Source organism: Stegodyphus dumicola, chromosome 3, assembly GCF_044657685.1.
Source record: "Stegodyphus dumicola isolate Sdum_Otavi_A_Nest chromosome 3, ASM4465768v1".
NCBI lineage: Eukaryota > Metazoa > Arthropoda > Arachnida > Araneae > Eresidae > Stegodyphus > Stegodyphus dumicola.
In genome coordinates, this window is record NC_140770.1 from 171762842 (window position 1) to 171783594 (window position 20753).

Consider the following 20753-nt stretch of genomic DNA (forward strand, 5'->3'; position numbering starts at 1 on the left):
GCGATATGGACTTTGCGATCCCAGAGGCAGGACTTTGATTTGTATTATGTGTATAAAATTTCAACGTTTGGTCAGTGCAACTATGCTCCGCCCACTACTGTTATATGCCTCAACTATTATGCCCATGCTATTCTGTTGCTCCAAGACACGGAGGAAGGAGGACACTCAGCCGTAGTACCTACGAGGAGAAAGTTATGCCAAAGTTTTTATGCTACAGATGTGTTAAATTTCTTTTACGATGTGAAAGTTATGCTTCAGGTGTTAAATCGCTATTTTGTCCAAGTTATGCCACTGTTACATGCTGCCACATTGGATGTCATTCAACACTTAAAGTGTACAGGTTTATTCCAATATTTGGAATTTTTTTTTCATTTTTGGGATTCCTACTAAGGACAGTTATGGATAGGTAAAGACTTCAGGCTCGTATACCTACTGAATAAGCGAATACCTAAGACCTAAAGAAAGCATCTGGGAGCTGTTCGAGATGTGACAAAAGATATAACTAACTGAAAAGTTTGCTTAATAAAGCATTTGAAAAAATAAACATTAAGTAATTTAAATTAAGTATGGTTTTGAAACAGGTTCAGAATGAAATGGATCGTAATTATACTGGTGGGAGTGGCTCAAATGAGGAATAAGTCAACAGTAATATATTTCCGGTGAATTTCAAGAGTTCTCGTATGAGAAATGTTAAAGTCATATAAATTAACAGTATTCACAAACAGTTCACACTGTACAAAGTTCTGGAATAAACACACTTTTTAAGAAACACTTGTAATTTTAAAAGACACAATATTTCAGCATAAGTCACAGTTCGGAAGGCGAGATGGTGAAACACACATAATTAATTCAGTTTGTGTGTCCTGAAAGAGCTTATAAGTCCAAAGTTCAATAGTTCTAACAAAGTCTCTTTATAGGAACACTAATAAAATATAAAATTCTTGAAAATAATGATATAAAGTAGTAATCCACTGAGCTTTTTTAAGTCCTAAATAAGTTGAAAAAAACACAAAAGTCTCTAGTGGGGAAATATTTACAGTATGTACAGCTATTTACAAGTTTCACCACCTTGGATTATGAAAAATGCTCCTAGGCCGCTTAGTAGCATTTTCAAGTGTTGGATCATAATTGATTAGTTCCTTAATATGATCATATTGAGACTCTTCAATTTTACTATAAAAGTTGTGGCAGGTTGAAATAATTTGGTCAGAAATTGGTCTGATTTTTAATTTTTTGTGTATTTGCAAATTTCTAACGAACCAAGGAGAATTAATCTTGTTTCGAAAGACTTGCAACTTGTGTCTGTACGTTTTGAACACTGTAGCCCATACGGGAATTGCGTAAAGTAGTGTCGGTCTAATCAGCATTATGTAAACTCTTTTCTTTAATTGAATGTTTAAATTTGAGTTTCTTTTTATGAGAGGGTACAGAGCCATTTCTGCGGCTGTAGCTTTCCGTAAGGCATATGCAGTCTGTTCCTTGAAGAGGAGTTGTGAATCGAAAATGACACCCAGGTATTTAGTACTATTGACGACGGGGAGTGGGCTCACTTGGTGTTGCTTGCACGTAGTTCGTGATCATGTCGCCATCTATTAGCACCAATGGGAAATGCAACAGCGCACGAGTTTCGCATGCCCTTGAAGATGATAATGACCTTGAGATTCGATTTCGATCCCGGATCAGTTATAGGGCAGTCGAATATCATACCGCTGTAGCAAAAGAGCTCCTGTGTGACAGATTTCTGACATACGAACTACTTTGTAATGCGAGCAATTGATTAGCTCTTAAGATCGTTACAAACTCCCCTCCCAAGTATTTCCGATGGGATATGAGGAGATATGATTGGTCGTTGTGAACTGAGCCTGTGTTGTAGGCGTGGTTGTGATCCCAGTGCGTTGATAAGATTGATTGTTGTGTCGATGGGCTGTGGCTGCAGTGTGTGGGTGTGTTTCGATGGAGTTATTTTTACATGATGGGGCGTAGAAGAGTGTACCTAGTTTGTTCGCACCATTCCTGTCACCATTGTAGCGATCGCGTGGTGGTATGCTGACTTGATGTCGCTTGGTTTTGTAGTTGCTTGCTTATGTCGCCATTAGTACCAATGAGAAATGCAGCTGCGCAAGAGGTTGGCATGCCCTTGAAGATGGCAATGACATTGGAAATAAATCATGGGTATCTAATATGACACTTGAATAACACACCACTGTTGCGAAAGACAGTCCATGCGACAAGTTCGGATCCCGTGCGACAGATTCTGATGTTCGAACTCCTTTGTAATGCGAGCATTTGATTAGCTCTCGAGATCACTACATGTTTAAAACAGTAATGTAAATTATGTAAAAATAAAACGCAAGTAGAAGTTTATTACTTTTAAATGTCAGACATCATTAATTCTTTGTTTGATATGCTAGAAACCATTCTAAATATTTCAACTCCCGTTGAGATCTGAGCCAAGGTGTCATGCCTAGTGTAATTCAGACTCTTACTGACTCGAGGTAAAAGAGTGAGGAACTTAGAGACTTAAGAGTGTTTCTTTCCTTTGGCATAATCACCTTTAGAACTTTTGGAAGTAACTTGATTAACTAGTTCCGCTCTTGAAGACGTGAGAAGATTATAAATATTTCGCATTATTAGTGAAATTTATGTGCTATCTGAATATTCCAAAATTTGTCTTCTCTTTGAAGGCAAATAAAAATATTGCACATTCCAAAATAATAATTATATGTGCTATGCTGTGATCCATTTACTTCGACTAAAATTTAATTTTACTTAAATTTATGATAGAAGAGCTGCAATTCTCGATTTGTTCTTTGTAAGTGACTGGTTATTCTATTTAATAAACTAACTAAAACATTTACGGTACGAATTTAAAAATTCAGAGTGTAATATAGTATAATACTTTGGCGCTTGCATTTTGCAAGTAATTCGGACATTTCCTAGCATAATTTTATAATAAAGAACGCAGATATATGATAAATTTTAATAATTGATAAACCAAAACTTCCACGATTACTTAACTTTCTTAATTATTAATGAAAAGACATAGTAAAGATTATGAATTTAACAAAAACTATTACCAGAAAAAATACGCTGTTGAAAAAAATCATATTTATACTGAAAACCTCAAACGCTAATTATATTTCAGGTAAAAAACAATAAATAATGACCTAAGTCTTTCTTAACTAATCTCAAAGTAAAATACTTCAGTTTTTTACATTTGCTAATAATTTTTGTTTCCTTGTAGAGAAACTAAAAATTAAATAATAAAGAAGCTTATTCAATTCTCAAAAAAGAAACCACTGATTTTCGCAGCGTGCTAATGTAATGATAAAAAGTATAGCAGTGTTGAAAAATTCATAAAATCCTTAAAACGTGATGGTGTTAAAAATTGTTTGAACTAATTGATAGGGTTTTAATGAACAGTTAAGAGGAAATGTATACTCTAAAAGAGAAGATGTATTTTAAAAAAAATAAACGAGGAACAAGTCTGCCAAGAATGATATTTTTTAATTGCGTGGTAGTACATATTTAAATTCTTGTATCTTTTCTTTTATAGAAGTCTCATAAATCTAGTCTTAAGTAATCATGAGTGGAAAATTATCTCGAAAGCATGCATAAAAAATTAAACGAAATCAGTGAGGTATTAAATATTATATTTAACAGTATCAAACTAATGATATCAGTCGTTTGTATGTTAAGTTAGATTATGTAATTAGAAATAATATGATATGCTAGCTTACTAGTTTCACCTTCTATATTACAAATATATTGTGTGCCGTAGGTCTGAGATGAATGAAGTTAAAATAGAATTCATCCAAATTATTTCTTCATCTCATATTGATTTCACTTTCAAATTAAAGAAATTTAGTTTGAAAGTATTTATTCTATTAAATCTATGAAAATATTTGCAAATCCTTAGTTAGCAACAACTATAAAAGTTTCATCTCGCATAAGCGATTCAGAGAGCATTTTCAAGTTTATGAGTCGCGATACGTTCTTTGTAGAGATGAAAGTGAATGACGTTTAGTATAAATAAATTTAGCTTACAAGGTATATGCTCCGTCCTTTCCGCATGTCTTCGTGGTGTAATTGGAAGCATGCTCGACCCGTATTCGAGAAGTCCAAAGTACGAATACCTGCGAGAAACTGCATATTTCTTCAATTTCTTGACATCGAAAAAATTCTAAAAGACAGTGGCGCCCGAACTAAAAAGTGGTGAACGATAATTGGTCACACCAAGATTTGGTGATTGCGTCCCTAATCACCAGTCGCACTTTAAAGGTAAAAAGTATTTTCTCCCTCCTTTCCGCATCCCTGAGAGAGTGTTGCGGATTTCTTCAATTTCCCGATGACATAAAAAAAAAAAAAAAAAAAAAAAAAAAAAAAAAAAAAAAAATTAAAAAGACTCTACAGTGGCACTGGAACTAGAAATTTATGAACCATAATTCGTCACCACCAAGATAAGGCGATTGGATCCCCTATTCCCCGTCGTCTTTAAAAAGGGGGATTATGTATGATATATATATATATATATATATATATATTTTCTTTTTTTTTTTGGATTTTCGCATGCTTTCGTGGTGTAACTGGAAGCATGCTGAACGCGTATATGAGAGATCCGGAGTTCGACGCGTATATGAGAGATCGGAGGCATTGCCGATTTATTCATTTTCCTCATATGAAAAAAATTCTAAATGGCTGTACAGTAACGCCCGAACTAAAATCTAGTGGATGATAATTTTTCACCTCCAAGATTTTTGCGACTGGGTTTCCTAATCTCCGTCGCCTTTTAAAAGGGGTATTACATAAGATATTTTACTCTCTGATTTCCATCTGTCTTTATCATGTAACTGGATGCGTATTCAGGAGGTCTAGAGTTCGAATCACGGCGAGGATATTAGGAGTTTCTTCAAAGAAGTCGAGTTTGACCTAGTACAAATGTCAGATCATTTCGCATCATAGTAGCTTACCCTACATGGAGCGTAATGCAAAGGAGTAGCAAGTTTTTATTGTGAAAATTCATTGCAAACAAGAACAGCAAGTGTTATAGACTAGACTGTTAGAAAACTTCACGCAAACTTTGGAAGTGAATATGCACCTAATGAAACAACAGTTCGCTGGTTGATAATGAAACCTGAAGTGATAGGTTATAAAGTAGACATTAAATCACCGCATCTCGGTCTAGCAGGTTGGTTAAAAACATCCCTATTGCTCTTGGTATTGTTATTTCAAGTGTTGAAACATCCAAACAAGGGAAATAACACTTATAGCGAAAATTGAATATGTCATTAGTTACATCGATAGGCAGATACATGAAACTTTCTAAGAAGAAAAAACAAGTTGTTTTCTTTAGCTTTCGGCTTCAGTTAAAGTGCAATTAAATAATGAATAGAACATAACTAAGGTATTGCATAACTGAGTTAAAAATGTCACACAGTTTAAAGGTGCGCGAAAAAATGCCCATTTTAAGTAACAAAAAATGATCTATAGATTGGACATATATAAATAGAAGCAGGTGCGTTTGCTTGTTATGATTTATTTTGGATATCGGTATTAAAGGCTTTTAGAATTTTTTCTGAAATAATAAGAAAAAAGAAAAAAGTATTTTCTAAATATTTAAGCTGAATTGTTACGTGTCAAATAACTCAGCTGAAACCGATTGCTTTATCCGACCCTCAACAAAATTTATAATTTGACACCTCCCCCTCCCTTTTTCAAGTTATTTTACATAAAATAAATATGTATTTTTGCTTTTGAAAGTTAAAAATTTTTAAATGCAAAAGATGGAATGAACTTTATTATGTTGTTAAAAACATTCTCCAGGATATGAGATTAACCTGGAAATATTCTTAACTAAAAATGTTTCAAAACAAAATATGTTACATCGCTAATTGATATCCAAAATTAAACGTTTATTTTGCGCATCTTGGAAACAGCTTTTCACCGATAAGGTGAGAATTCAACATCAAATAATTTGAGGTTTGTGGTGTTGGACATTATTCAATCTGTAGCATCGAAGCTCTATAAGAGTTTGCATTAGGATAATAAGAGGTAAGAAAAGTTGGGAGCATTTGCGCATTATCGTGTGTAATATTACATCATGTTATCTTTATATTACTGTACCTCGTACTGTGTTCCGTACTGGATTAGAAACCGTTAACTACTGTACATAGATAGCTACGTTTTTAAAGGTGATTGTATGCAATGCATTTAATTTTCTTTCATTCCTTCGAGAAACATTGACGGTTTTACCGCTGTTAAAGTTCGAGCTTTAGTATCAGAAGTGCTATTATACTATTGCCCGTATCACTTTTGTATACGAATCGCTTTTCAAACTGTTGCTACCAAATGTTATCTAAAAAATTAAATAATGAAGCATCTGCATGTATGCATGTATGTTCCTCGAAGCCAAAATTTCGAATTTCGAGTTTGATTTTGATTAATTTCATATTTTGCTCAAATTTAATGAATTTTTAATTGAACAAATTCAGCGATGTGAAAGCGAGTATTTGTGACACTGCTGGAAATTAAAACATTTTGTTTCCTCCGGTGTGCCAGACTGTTGACATTTGGCAAAATATAAGATACTTTCTTTTCAGTTTTAATCCTCAAATTCGGCTGTTTGAAGTCAATGTGTTACCACTACCTCACACAAAATACTTATTATCTCCACTCACCAGCGTGTTGCCTTTCAGTAAAGCATAAGATATTTTATTTTCAAATTTTAATATTTCTATTACTGAGTAGTAAACCAAGTGATTGAAAAGCTTACACAATTCTTAGAAATAATTAGACCAAAAGAGACGTTAGTCCAGAATGGGATATTAGTCTTGAAACAGAATTTTGAGTTGAATCACTATAAACTGCATATCATTTTCAAATTGTTACCACCAAATATTAATATAATAATGCCCTATATTAATATATTTTATTAAATTATATAACGAATTATTTCGTTACGCTTGTCTTCAGAAAATTGAGAGATGAAAATTATGTGAATAATTGAATTTTTCAAGGATTCGGATACGGTAAGAAGATAACAACTGAAAAGTATTTCGGTGTAAACTATAGGTAACTATTACAATATTGTTTACAAAATGAAACTTGCATTTCAGTAAGAATACATAGCAATATTAACATTACAATATCTAATAATAGATATCTTCATTTCTATTTCCTTTAACTTGAATCTCGCCCGTTCTTATTGTTGTCTGCGCTATTCCTTAGGTCCAAAACCATCCATAAAAAATAAAAATCTGAAAGGTTTCTGATTTTAAATTATGTCCAAAGTGGCGTTTTGTTAACGTTTTGTGTGTTTCCTTTATTTATTAAACATCAAGTTCTCAAGCCATAAAATTCAGTTCAAGAGCAATATCGCAAAATAATTTTAAAATGAGCATATCTTTAGAATTACAGTCGATACACAGTCTCGCGCGCTGGAGAGCAAAACGTTCTTTTTTTCGTACAGTGTTGCCATTGTTCGCTTTGAAATCGTTTATTTTTTAATCAAAAATTCGTTGAAGTGTTACAAAATATGAAATCGGTAATAAAACAATTTTAAATTCAAAGTAGGGCTTCCACATGTCCATATTTTATGGAAGATTACGTTATTTAAATTTTGATGACTCTAGATACCGTTGTTTCTTCACAATGCGAGAAACATACATACATTCATGCAGACTCTTCATTATTTAATTTCTTTAAATAGATAATATTTGGTGGCAACAGTTTGAAACATGATTTGCCGTTTATCGTTTTCAGTGCAAAATGCCAAAACGAAATTAGTAGTCCTTCAGGGCAAATTGCCCCTTTAGACTAATAATTAGAGAAGATGATAGCGTAATTGACTCAGGTAGTTTGTAAAGGGTTCGCTTTTGTTAGTAAGATGAAAACAGTCATTATGCGGACGAATCCTATTTTAAAGTTTAGGGTAGCTCGCTTTGTGAACGCATTAAGAAGCGAGAAAATTATGGTAATATTTCTAAAATTTTCGGAACCTGGAGCTAAAAGGTTAGGGGAAGGAATACGCGAGGAAATACGGTAAGTAGTAAATAAATTTGGTTGCTGAAATATAAGATAAATTGCTGATATAAATATATAAATTTAAAAAGAGCACGATCTCATTTTCTCCTTTTTTCATCTAATTTACTTACCATAAGTATTTCGTGCAGGTTCGTCATATGTATAAACAGTAATTTTTCAAAAACTGCGTCAAAGAAGTTAATGGTTTGGAGTCGCCAGAACATTTTTACGCTTCCTTTCTAAAACATACTTCTGAAGTCATCTACTTCAGTTAATGTGTTTAAAGCTTGGTTTAAACACATTGGCGTTTAGGAATTGAGCGAAGTTTCCGAAGTTGCAATATGTTACGAGATGAAAAAGACGTATGTCACGCGAAGCATGACGTCAATGACTGTTGCGTGCAAGCACGTAAGTAAAGAATCGATCCAGAAATTTTTGGGTTAGTTAATTCTACCACTCAAAGGCAGTTTTTAACTTAAATGCAATTTGCAGGGTAAATATTCATTCTTTTCCTTTTGAACAACACACGATGTTATATCTCGTAAACCTATAGAGTAAACCTCATATCAGTAAAACCGGATAGAGGATCACATATGTTACGAAGAAGTGAATATGTGATATAACATGTCGCATATTTCATATTAATATCAGAAATATAGATTCTGTTTAGAATCATAAATTTTTAAGTTACTTTAGTATTCGTTTAAATGATCATGCTTCTATACTACTAAACTATAATTGTAGAGACATTAGGAATTTTTTGAAAGCAGGTAAGATGAGAAACGAGCAATCGCCTTCGCCGGGAATCGATCCACGGACCTCTGCAATACCGGCCCAGCGTGCAGAACCACTACACCACAAAGGCACGCTAGAAAGGCGGAAGAAATACATTATATACTCTCCCTTTTAAAGGGCGACTGCGGTCTTTAGGGGACACAATGGCCAAATTCTGGGTATGGAGAGTCATCATCCACAACCCTTTTAGTTCGGGCGCCACTGTAGAGACATTAGGAATTTTTTGAAAGCAGGCAAGATAATAAATGAGCAATCGCCTTCGACGAGAATCGAACCACGAACCTCTGGAATACCGACCCAGCATGCACAACCACTACACCACGAAGGCACGCTAGGAAGGCGAGAGAAATGCCTTATATAATGACTGCTTTTTTGTAGTATAGGTTGATCTAAAAGTCGCGGACATCTAATTTTTAAAAATTGTAGAAATTCTAGAATGAATATTAATATCAAATTAATTTTACGTATGACTCCCTTATACTGTTACAAGTAATAAATGTCTTTATGTGTAGAGTTCCTCACTGGGTAATTCTAAGTTACTGTTGAAAGTGAAGAATCTTAAGAACTAGTAAACGAATAATCGCTTGAGTTCGTGTGACAGGAAACAAGATAGAAGGGTAAACTAACCCTTTATTATTCCAATTAAAGTTTAACAAAACTCCGTCTTGGAGTGTACAATAAAGCCGACACTTCGGCTTGAACTTAATAGATATTAAGAATTAAGCTAAACTAATCTAAACTAAAGAGGTATAGCTGAAGCCATCAAAATTCTAACAGAGATGGCCCCTTAACGTTAATAGAACTTCGAAGCTATCAAGGGCCTAAATTACGGCCGACCGTGATAATAGCTTACGAGAGAGTAGCCTAAAAAGGCAGACGCGTGCAGCCAGAATACCTGGTATCTCTCTCTCTAAGACCGAAGAACTTCGCGGTTAAATACCGCTCTTCCTCATTATGTATTCAGATGTGATTCTAAATCTAAGTTCTGGCCGGAAGTGTAAGTTGAAGTTAAGAATCGATAGGAAAGGAACTTTCACTCAAAATTTAACTGTTAATAAAATTAACATAATCCTTACAGATGTTTTAGTCGATGTTCACTCTATTAACTTTAAAAATTGTTTGCATAGTGTAAGATATAGATGATTGTTCCTAGCAAAACGAATTTTTGTGATTGTACATAACTTCGAAACGCATAAATTTGATTGCAATATCATGTTCTCATACTTTTTGGAGAATGTAACAATTTATTCCTGATTTCGTCTATTTTGTCCGAACTCAGATGATATGGGCGGTCGCTTCATTTTTTATGATGAACGCTCGAAACGAAGTTAACAAACGGGAAATCGTTGTAAACTGTTACCTTTGTGAACATTTGGGAAGGTCTCCTTAAACGCTTCAATAACGTTTTGTTAAGAATGCGTAAGTAAATAATGTTGAATCATGAAAATTCCCTCTGTTTAGGAAAATCTGATCTCCTTCCTATCCCAAACAAACGGTTTTAAAGCTAACAGCATAAATGACAACTGAAAATTCAAATGCTGTATTACCTGCAAATGTATAGGGGTGTCACCCATTAAACAACTTGACATTTTAATATTCATTTCAAGTTGTAACCATTGGCATCATATTTGAAAACTTAGAATTTTATGACAGAAAAACTGCCTAAATCTCATTATTTTCTTCATGTTAATTTTTCGGAAGTCTTTCAAATACAGTTCGACTAAAGAAAATAGAAAAAGCACTTACGTGCAGCCTGTTCCTAACTCTTCCAAGACACCTCTCAATCTTCTGTCGGCGTGAGGTTTCTCCAAGCGAATCATCTCCTGCACATCTGACAAGCCTTCTTCCTGGAAAAACAATCACATTGAAAAGGGAGTTAAGTCATGGAGGCATTAAAATGGGAGATATAATTTTAACAAGTGCCCATACTATTTACTAAAACAGAAAATACTCTTTACTAAAACAATTTCTGCTTAATGACGTCATATGGTTTATTGGTGTTATTGCTGCTGTTAGTTTAAAAAAAAAAAGTTACATTTTAAGTAAAGATGAAACATTCGAATCCTCGAATACCATGAATTTCGGAAAAAAGGAAAAGGAAAAAATATCTGAGATTCAAAAACTCAAAACTTTATGTACTTTTTATCATCCGAATACTAAAAAATTGTTAAATATTTTTGTTAAAGACTTTGGAAGGATTACTGTTAATAAAAAATGTTGAAAAAACTTTTTTTTATAAAATAAGTGGTAACCATGTAGTATAACTCTAAACTCAGTGGCGCAACAGCCCTAGTGGGCAGGGCCTCGAAATCTGCTTTCTTGACCGTGGGCCCCAGGGTGCGTAAGCATATGCCCTGAACAAGTGGTCAGCATGTCGCAGGACCCCAATTGTTTAGTCCTCAAGCGAACTTGGTACTCATTTTATTGACTCAAGGGATGGAAATCAAGGGATGAAAGGCTGAGTCGACCTTGCCCAGCCCGGGGATCGAACCCCGAGCCCGTGGTACTGCTGCGCAATGCGCTAGCCACTGCACCACCGGCCTTTGATTTAAGTTAGTAAGTTATTCCTTAAATGGCGCCTCTAAAGAGCTATTTCTAAAGTCGAATGCGCTTAAAAATTGCTTAGTTAATAATCAAATTATTATCTTCCACATTTGTTAATCTTATATTGTTTTAATGAAAATTACATCTTGTTTCCGTTTATTCTTAAAGTGTCGTTAACATTTTCATGTATAGCGTGCAATCAATTTGTTGGATGTCGATTTGTTAGTTATGACGAAAGACAGTTACATAATGTGTCACTATGCGATTTGAAAAATTCATGTATGCGATGTTATCGTCATGCGATGTTTTGTAGGTACTTTATTTTTACCACGATATTTTCGACGACGATGTTTTTAAAATGCGAAGTTTTTGAACCGCTTTATTTTCGACCACGATATTTTAGAACTGCGATATTTTCTCTTACAATGTTTTGTACCACGACGTTTTCTCCTTGCGTTGGTTTCTCCCCGACGTTTTCGTCCGCGATGTTTTCAGCTGTCACCGACACCAAGGCGATATTTACGTTCCAGTGTTATTTCTGAATTCCTTGACAAACATGTTGCCATTTTATGCTGTTAATTTCAAGTTACATTTTACAAGTTACAGTACAGAATGGTTTCTGAAACCTGTAGCAAAGCAGTTCTTACTTGTTATTATTAATATCAAGTTGTAGAATTCTTTGTGCAGCTTTTGACAAACTTTACAACATATTCTCAAGCCAAACTTCACGGTCTTAGAACTGCTCGTTCAACGTCTATTTGTCTTCGCTCTCTGCAGCACATGAAATCATGAAAATGGTTGACATATGATTTGTTGAAACAAAGATTAATTAGCATTACTTTAGATTAATTAGCAGATGGCAAGCCAGAGCTAAAATAATTTGAATAGAATATGATTTCTATTTGTTTCCCAGATGATTTGTGCTAAGATAGCATATAAAATTTGCCTTCCTGCAGAACATTACGAAAACTCAACATTTAAAATAGAGGTGTTCTTATCGTGCGTAACTATGTATTCAGCAAACTGCTGTTTAAGAAGATTGAGTATTTTATTTCAGATACCGAGGTGTTGGAGCTACGTGTTTTGCCACGGATACTTATCCTTTACCAGATATCTTTCAAAATTATTTTCCTTAAACTTATAAGATCTAAACTTTTTACTAAACCTTAAAATAAACTATATCCTACAACTGAACCTGGTGAATTCTCGCACAGGTGTGAATAAAATACCAGCATAGAAGAAGGGTGAAAATAACAATTTATTAATTCAACTCAAAACAGAAAGGCAAGTACTTCGTTCCATACAATAAGACTGACTACTTGCGGTGGAACTGGAACGTTACAGCATAAATCAATTCAAGTCTAAATAGAATAGTGCTGGATTAGCAAGTTAACTTAGGCTAACTTAGTTGACTCAACAAAACATAACAGGCGTGACAATAATCCGAAATGGCTAAGGGATGTATTAGCGTAACAGCGAAATAGCCAACAAAAGGTGCTCTGGCTTTCGAAAGCACGCTCTGAATAAACTAAGAGATCCAAACGCTTAAATACTCACTTCACGCAATTTTAAATTTACATCCTGGCGAGGAAATGCGAGGGGAAGTTGAGAACTTTGGGAACGATAACAAAAATTTGAATAAAATGCCAATTAACTAAAGGAAATCCTACAAACTTAGAACATGACATAGAAGGCGTCCGCCCTACAGTATTAGAGATGACGACCGACAATGGGGATAATAATATATGTAACGCTGACTGCCGTACTGAAGGGCCCGGGCTCGAATTCCGGAGAAGGTATGTGTTTACGTTCCTGTGTTAGAATGGCGCCAAATGGATGATGTAGTTTCGATTTTAAATATCCTTAATAAATTCAAGCACTCTCGGTCTATTCAAACCAAACTACATACATTTAATAATAAAACATTCATACGTAAACATTTAGTAATAATTCAGCAATACAGATAAGCTTTAACATAAGAATTACAACCATTACAGGTTTCTTAACCATTACAGGTTCATTACAGGTCTTTACGACCGAATTCTACGAACGACAAATCTCAAAAGCGTGTTGCCAACGCAGGGCAACGAAAAGGTGGACATCAATTCGATAGGCGTGGAAGTAAACAGTATGCATTTTTATAAATGCATAATGGCTGTGTGGCATGGTGTCACTTTAAATATGTGGCGAGCAGAATATTTTTTCGAGAGGTTTGTGGTAGGGTAAGAGGGATGCTTCGGGGAGCTCTCTCCAAATTAGGGGGAGAATCGAACTGAAAATGGGCTGTCACCTATACTGTGGCAACGACAGGCGCATTTGAGTCCTTGCCACGCTGAATGTCGTGGGTTTGTGCTGGAATTTGTCAGACCTGTGAGATTGGTAAGTACAACAGACGTCATAGGGATAGTACTGCAAATGTAGATTAATTAGTTCTTATTAAATAGTAGTTAGGGCTTCATTCACTCACGCAGATGTATTTCATCGATCCACACCTTACACAACAGTGCAGTCTATAATACTGCTGTTCAAGAAATCAGCATTTTTACCAGTGAACATTGAAAAAATTATATGGAGAAAATAAACTGTATAACTATTTAAAAGAGGACACAACTTCTCCCTTCAACCTTCTAATAACTGGAGAAATTTTTGGGGGGGGCAAATATTTCTTTCTTTCTTTCTTTTTTTTTTTTTTTTCAAATAACCCACGAATATTTCCTACAACATCAGAAGACGTCATTAGGAATAGAACTGTCAAGATGTGATGAATTATATTATTGAATTAAGTTTTATGTCACCTGTGCCCACCAAAGTCTGCTCTGTATATTAAATACTGAAGGCAACATTGCTGAATTGTTGCTAGGGTGGAGTTTACAACAAGTCAATGATATGAGAAGAAGGTGCGGCCTCTAGGTGCACTTTTATATCACTTTTTTCTAAAACAATTAAATAAAAGTATGACCCATTTTAATGGATTGAGCGTGTGTTATATATTGCATTGTCGTCAGGTCAGCGAGTGTAAATGCAGGAATAGTTTATGAACTTAGTTGAAAGGAAAGATAGGTATATATAAGAAGTTTGTGTTTGGTTACTAACGGTGGCGGTTTTTTTTATATCAGATTTAAAGAATTCTGCCGGTTTTGTTTTATGAACTTGTTGATAAAATATAGGGTCAGTCCATAAGTTCGTGCGCAACACGAGTATGTGTGAAATTCACTATGACGCATATACTAAAACAATACAGTTTTGAGCCTGTTGAAGCTTGCCATCGTTTGACTAACATATTATTTAGTTCATCACCCAACTTTCGTAAATATCGAACCCATTTTAGTACCCACAAAAGATGAATATAGATAATCAATACAAACGTGCTGTGGTACATTTTTCATTTTCGTGTAGTGAATCTGCTAGGTTTGCAACGATAAAAATTAATAGTGTACATGGTGAACACACTATTAGTGTAAAGACTGCCCAGAAATGGTTTAAAACATTTAAAGTTGGGAAAAGCATCATGGATGATGAACCCCCTTTCATGACGTTTTGAACTGTTAGAACCAAATAAACGATTAATTCAGAAGTTTATAGTGAACAACTTTGCCGTCTAAACTCAGAATGGATCAAAAAACGCCCACGATTTGTGAATATCAAGAAAGTGTTGTTTCATCATGATAACGCTAGACCGCATACGGCTCGAACAACGCTGCAAAAAATGAGTGAATTTAATTGGGAGCTTTTGCCACTTCCTGCTTACTCCCTAGATATTGCCCCAAGTGATTTTCACTTATTTCGTGCCTTACAAAATTTTTACTGGGAAAAAAATTTAATTCTAAACAGGATGTACACAATGAACTTTCAAGTTTTTTTGCATCAAAACCAGTCTTTCTATAGCAATGGCATAAAAAAGCTACCTGTAAGATGGCGAAACATTGTAGATAATGGAAAAAATATATAATTGATTAAAATGTTAAATTGTGTTTTTTATATTATTTAAAAATTTACCAAAAAATGCGTACGAATTTATGGACTGACCCATACTTATAAGCAATCAATAAAATACAGGAACAGATTAACCCATTTTACAGAAAATCCATTGGGGCAAATAGTTCGGTTAACAAATATTTTGGATTACGAGCCGGCTTCGAAAAAAATATATTAGTGAACCAAGGTTTCACTATATTAGCATGATATTTTGGCTTTCTATTTTCTTTTATCAACTAAGAAGATAAATTCTTCCACGGATGCAATGATCAGTTTTTATTGGCTGAAGTCGTCTGCTCCGTATTTTTCTCTCTTTCCTTGTTTCTTTATACTTTTACATGCATCTATATTGGTACTCAAGTATTACCCCGTCGACCGTTGACAGAAAATTCGGCAACGGTCGCCAACTGATAATCGTTATTGCGAAATTCTAAAGCAGACGGTCATCCATAATTGGCACTAAATCGCGTTATTTTGCCGGTAGACGGGATAATACGTAAATACCTGCATATTTCATACGATTTCATTACGAAATTTTTACAAGAATGTTATAATACGAATACGTTGTGAAAAATAAATGAATGGGAATCAAAGAAATTAAATTTTATCTCTTCAAATATTAAAAAAAAATATGCTTTAATGAAAACGTTATTTATATATTGAAACAGGACTACTTAAAATCGTGTAATTTATGAGTTTGGCAGTGACTGGAAAAACGCCCACAGGAAAAATGCTCACAGAGTAATGCTCACAGGTATAAATGCTCACAGGAAAAAAAAACCACACAGAAACATGGCCACATAGAAAAAAGCTCACATGGAAAAATGATCACTTAGAGAAATGTGCTCGCACGGAATAAAGCTCACATAAATATATGCTCACATGGAAATAAGCCCACTGATAAACAAAATACGTAGGAATATCCTTACATTAAGCAATCAATAATTAATCGATTTGAACATCGAATACCTACTTAAATTTTAAAAGAAAAATTATTTAAAATACTGAAACATCTATGGTATATATATATATCTATATACCATATAGATATATATATATAAAAAATTGTATAACTTATGTGTAGATTCAGTTGCTGTATAAGATTAACAAATGGGCCGTTTTGAATTAGGAAAAGAGAGGAGGAAAGAAGGAAGAAAAATGAAACAGAATATACAGCGAAAAATAATCACAATGTAATTGTTAAAAAAATAAAATTATAGTAAATATAAGTTACACATTTTATAATATAAACATTTAGAAGAATAAGCAAATATGAGTAGTTATATTATTTAAATTACCTAAAATACCTTGTTATATATAAATCACACATATTGTTGTGTTTTTCTTTTCTGACACCAGTTGTTACGTTATTTTCTTCCTTCACGTTCGTACGGGGTTAGTGTGGATGTTGAGTGAATAACGACGACACTTTAAGTATCGAAACACACGTTATTGGCCGGTATTTTTAATCAGGACAACTCCAAAATCTCGTTCGCAGTCGTCGAACTGTTATAAACACGCTGACACGATTAGCGACACAGCTTTCAGGTTAACAAGCTATCACGGTGGAGACAGCTTCACTGTAAAGCACCAGAGTACAGCTCCCGACTCTGCTTGGTCGTTCTCGGAACTCCACGTGCTCTCCAGACTCTCCACGCTACAACTGGCGATGCACTCGACGACACGCAGAGCACAGCTCCTGACTCTTCGGTTCACTCGTTCCCGGAGCTTAACACACTCTCTCGACGATGCGCTAACCGCGCTCTTCGATGCACTTGACGACCCACTCAGCACTCGCTGCCCGCTGTCAACTCGATCGACTCGAGACACTATCTCGCACTCTCGAGGCGCACACACTCCCTCTCGACAAGGCACACACACACTGACTGCGGACCAGCAGGGTTTATATAGCTTTTGGCTGGTGTTCGAGAACATTCTGGGCTAATCAGGTAAAAATGTTTTCCAGAAGGTTCTCCATCCGTCCATGGGATATCGCCGATTTTGTCACCAAATGGGCGATTTCTCGCCAAATGTGGGAACCTTGCTTTCCTTGCTATTTTATGGCATTCCTAAAACTGCTTTGCTGGGAAGCCATCTTACCGAGTCTGTACATTTCATAGCAATATACGTATATGTTTCATAAACTTACTAAATATTAGATAATATATGTAAATATCTAATTTTATCATCGATTTGATCATAGTTTCTTACATGATTCGCGATTACCAAATGTATTTTTTTTTTTTAACTTCAGCACGCGCTGTATTTAAAATAGCTAATAATAAACGTTGACAGGCTAAATCTTTTTTCAGTCCGTCAAACAAAAACCATGTACTCGGATGGCTGATGGCTACAAGTAAATAAGGAATTTAGCACCTTATGAAAGCTTTTGTAACAATTCGTTGTTTTAGGAGATTTTTCGAAAGCTGCTTCATAATGATTCCTTACTTCGATTGGAAACTGTGGTCAGAACGTTTTTAGCTCAATTTAAATAACCACATTAAAACATCAATTTCTATAGATACAGATCAAAAGTATGAAAAAATAGAATAAAAAACAAAAATAAACTATTGGCTTTTACAGGAAAAAAAAATGTTGTACAGGGGGCAGTGGTGTAAAATATTACAGTACATGCAAAATTTTACTATAGTTTTCATTCTTTTATATACCGCCTCTGAAAAGGTTAATGTGAGAATTTGCCAATAACTTTTTTTCAAATGATCAAATAATTTTTCTTTAAAATATTCAAGTAGGTGTACGATGTTCAAATCGATTAATTATTGATTGCTTAATGTAAGGATATTTCTACGTATTTTATTGATCAGTTTTATTTCCATGTGAACATATTTCCATGTGAGCATATATCTATGTGAGCATTTTTCCGTGTGAGCATATTTCTAACTGAGCATTTTTCCATGTGAGTTTTTTTCCATGTGGGCATATTTCTGTGTGAGCATTTATTACCTGTGAGCATTATTCCTGTGGGCTTTTCTCCTGTGGGCGTTTTTCCTAGAACCGAGTTTGACTAATGACATTTAAAAAAAAAGCAGCAATAACAACAATAAAGACAGAAAAAACGAAAAATTACATACGAAAGAAATGCGTGAACTAAATTGTTATATTTATGTCGAAGCTGAGAATTCATATTAAGATAAAAAAATTAAATTCGGACTCTTAGAAATAACTAGTAGTTAAATTGAGCTTTCAAAACGATCTTAGACTTTATTTACAGGAAATAATTAGTTAATTACTTTGTAGTATTAGGATTTCAATGCTTCATTTTAAAGGTTATAGCCGAAAACATCGCGGACGAAAACGTCACGGAGAAAACAAACGTCAAGGCGAAAACGTCATCGTATAAATCATCGTAAGAGAAAAAAAAGCAAAGGAAAAACATCGTGGTAAAAACTAAAGCACTTAGAAATTATTGCACGACTATAACATCACAGACGTACGCTTTCGAGGCTTTAAAAGTTGTAAAGGGATATTCGCATAATGACTTGAGGTAACAAGAAGGAAAGCGGAATATTTTAAATTTTATACTTTATATTTTTGAATTAACTAATAAATTTTTGCTGAAAACAAAAGAAGGAATCTTAAGCATTTAAAAACTGAAAATAAGTTGAAAATTAATGCAACCTACAGCACTTAATAGAATTTTAATGTTATATAGTTAACATTAAAATTTTTTCTCTTACTCAATGTTTTCTCTTACTTACAAAGGTCATTAATAAATTAATATTTTTTATAAAATTTTATTAGTAAGTTTTTTATGAAAAATACAGTTTACAAAATTAGAAAAAGGAAGATCATAAATCATTATGCGAATGTACATTTACAACATTCAAAGCCTGGAAAACGCATGTCTGCGATGAGATGATTTGTAAGTGCTTTATTTTTTACCACGATATTTTCGACAACGATGTTTTCAAAATGCCGATTTCACAAGTTTCAAAAGTTTCTCAATCGCTTTATTTACGGCGGTGCTATTTTTTACCACGCTATTTTCTCTTTGCTTTCCTTGCTCCTGCGATGTTTTTTACGATGAAGTTTTCGCCTTGCCTTGTTTTTTCCGTGACGTTTTCGATCGCGATGTTTTTGTGCGGCAAACACCATTTTAGACACATAAACAGAGATTCACTACTTACCAATTTATCACCAATTTTAGCTAATACATTAGAGTTATACATCCTTCTTCTGTGATCTTGCCAAATACTTCGAACCCAAACACATGGCTTGTTGTCCCCATACGGCAAATAATAATACTGTCTAACAAATATGAAACAAAACAATAAATAAGAAACAGACATATAAAGAGTTGCTGCACAGAATAGTTAAAAAAAATAGTTTTAATTCGAAAGCTATTCAGTTGAGGTACTAATTTTAAATTATTCATTTCTGACAAATCTCTAAAGTTAAGCAAGTAGGGTTATTATTTGAAACTAACCAGTTATTATGATTTAGATCTTTAGTATAACTTCTCTTTTCTGTTTCCTTACCAGAACATGAATTAGAGTTTGTTAAAATGTGGTTTTTGCATTGTGAGATAAAGCGTGTTTCTAACAGGGAGGTAGGAAGTAAGGAGAGGCCGTAACCGCTTTTCCCCATACACTACTTTGAAGCACTGGCGATCCCTTCGTGGTGGTCAAAACATTCAGTGAGTTACCATTAAGGGGGGGATCAATAAGTTAGACACGATAAGTAAGATCAATAAGTAAGTCACGATCGGATGTAAATATTTTGTTATTAAGTCTTAAATATACATATAAATGTATATATTTTCTTTTTCTGCAATATTTCTGAGTCCTAAGTATGTGAAAAGAATATAGTTTTAAACAACATTTCATTCTGAACGGAATCAAATGCTGCGCGTTTCACAGAACAATTTGCTCAGAACGGTTTAATTTGAAAAAGTCTTCGTTAATTGCATTAGAAACAAAATTTAAGGTAATTCGAATTTATTCGCTTAAGGATTACAAAAATTAAGATCAAAGTAATAAAGTAGTAAAGTTGTAGGGTTTATATTTATTTTAACTAACATTTATTTTAAGTTTAAACTATCTTTCCTGTCAAGCCCTAGAATTGCCAATGCTAGAGTATGTAAATTGTAGAAGAACGCGCAGTATATTCAAATTTAGCAGAAGTAAGTTGAGTTTAAATAGAAGGAAAACGAGACTGTATGTGTGCTTCTTGAATCGCGAACGTGAAGGTTGCTAGGTAGAAATTTAAGAGCCGCGCGTTTCGGCCTGTGTGCCTATCTCGGCAGTTTGCTGAATCTTTCAACTGCTTAATTAGTAAGCTCGCTGAATCTCAGCTGCATTTTTAGAACGCGGTTAGGTTAGTTAAGATTTCAGAGCCTCGTGGATAGTGATCTAGCTATTTATTCATTCAATCATTATTTTTTTTTTTAGTTTTAC

General features: G+C 34.2%; 1 protein-coding gene across 1 annotated transcript in view; it reads right to left on the reverse strand.

Moving 5' to 3' along the window:
* The window catches only part of LOC118186930 (otoferlin-like), a 963443-nt gene that overhangs the window by 227792 nt on the left and 714898 nt on the right, over window positions 1–20753 (reverse strand). The window contains exons 19-20 of the mRNA XM_085813615.1: window positions 19485–19605; window positions 10564–10664 (exon numbers count right to left, since the gene is read on the reverse strand). Of these exons, the coding sequence (XP_085669741.1) occupies window positions 10564–10664; window positions 19485–19605 (222 nt within the window). The remainder of the gene's footprint in view (window positions 1–10563; window positions 10665–19484; window positions 19606–20753) is intronic.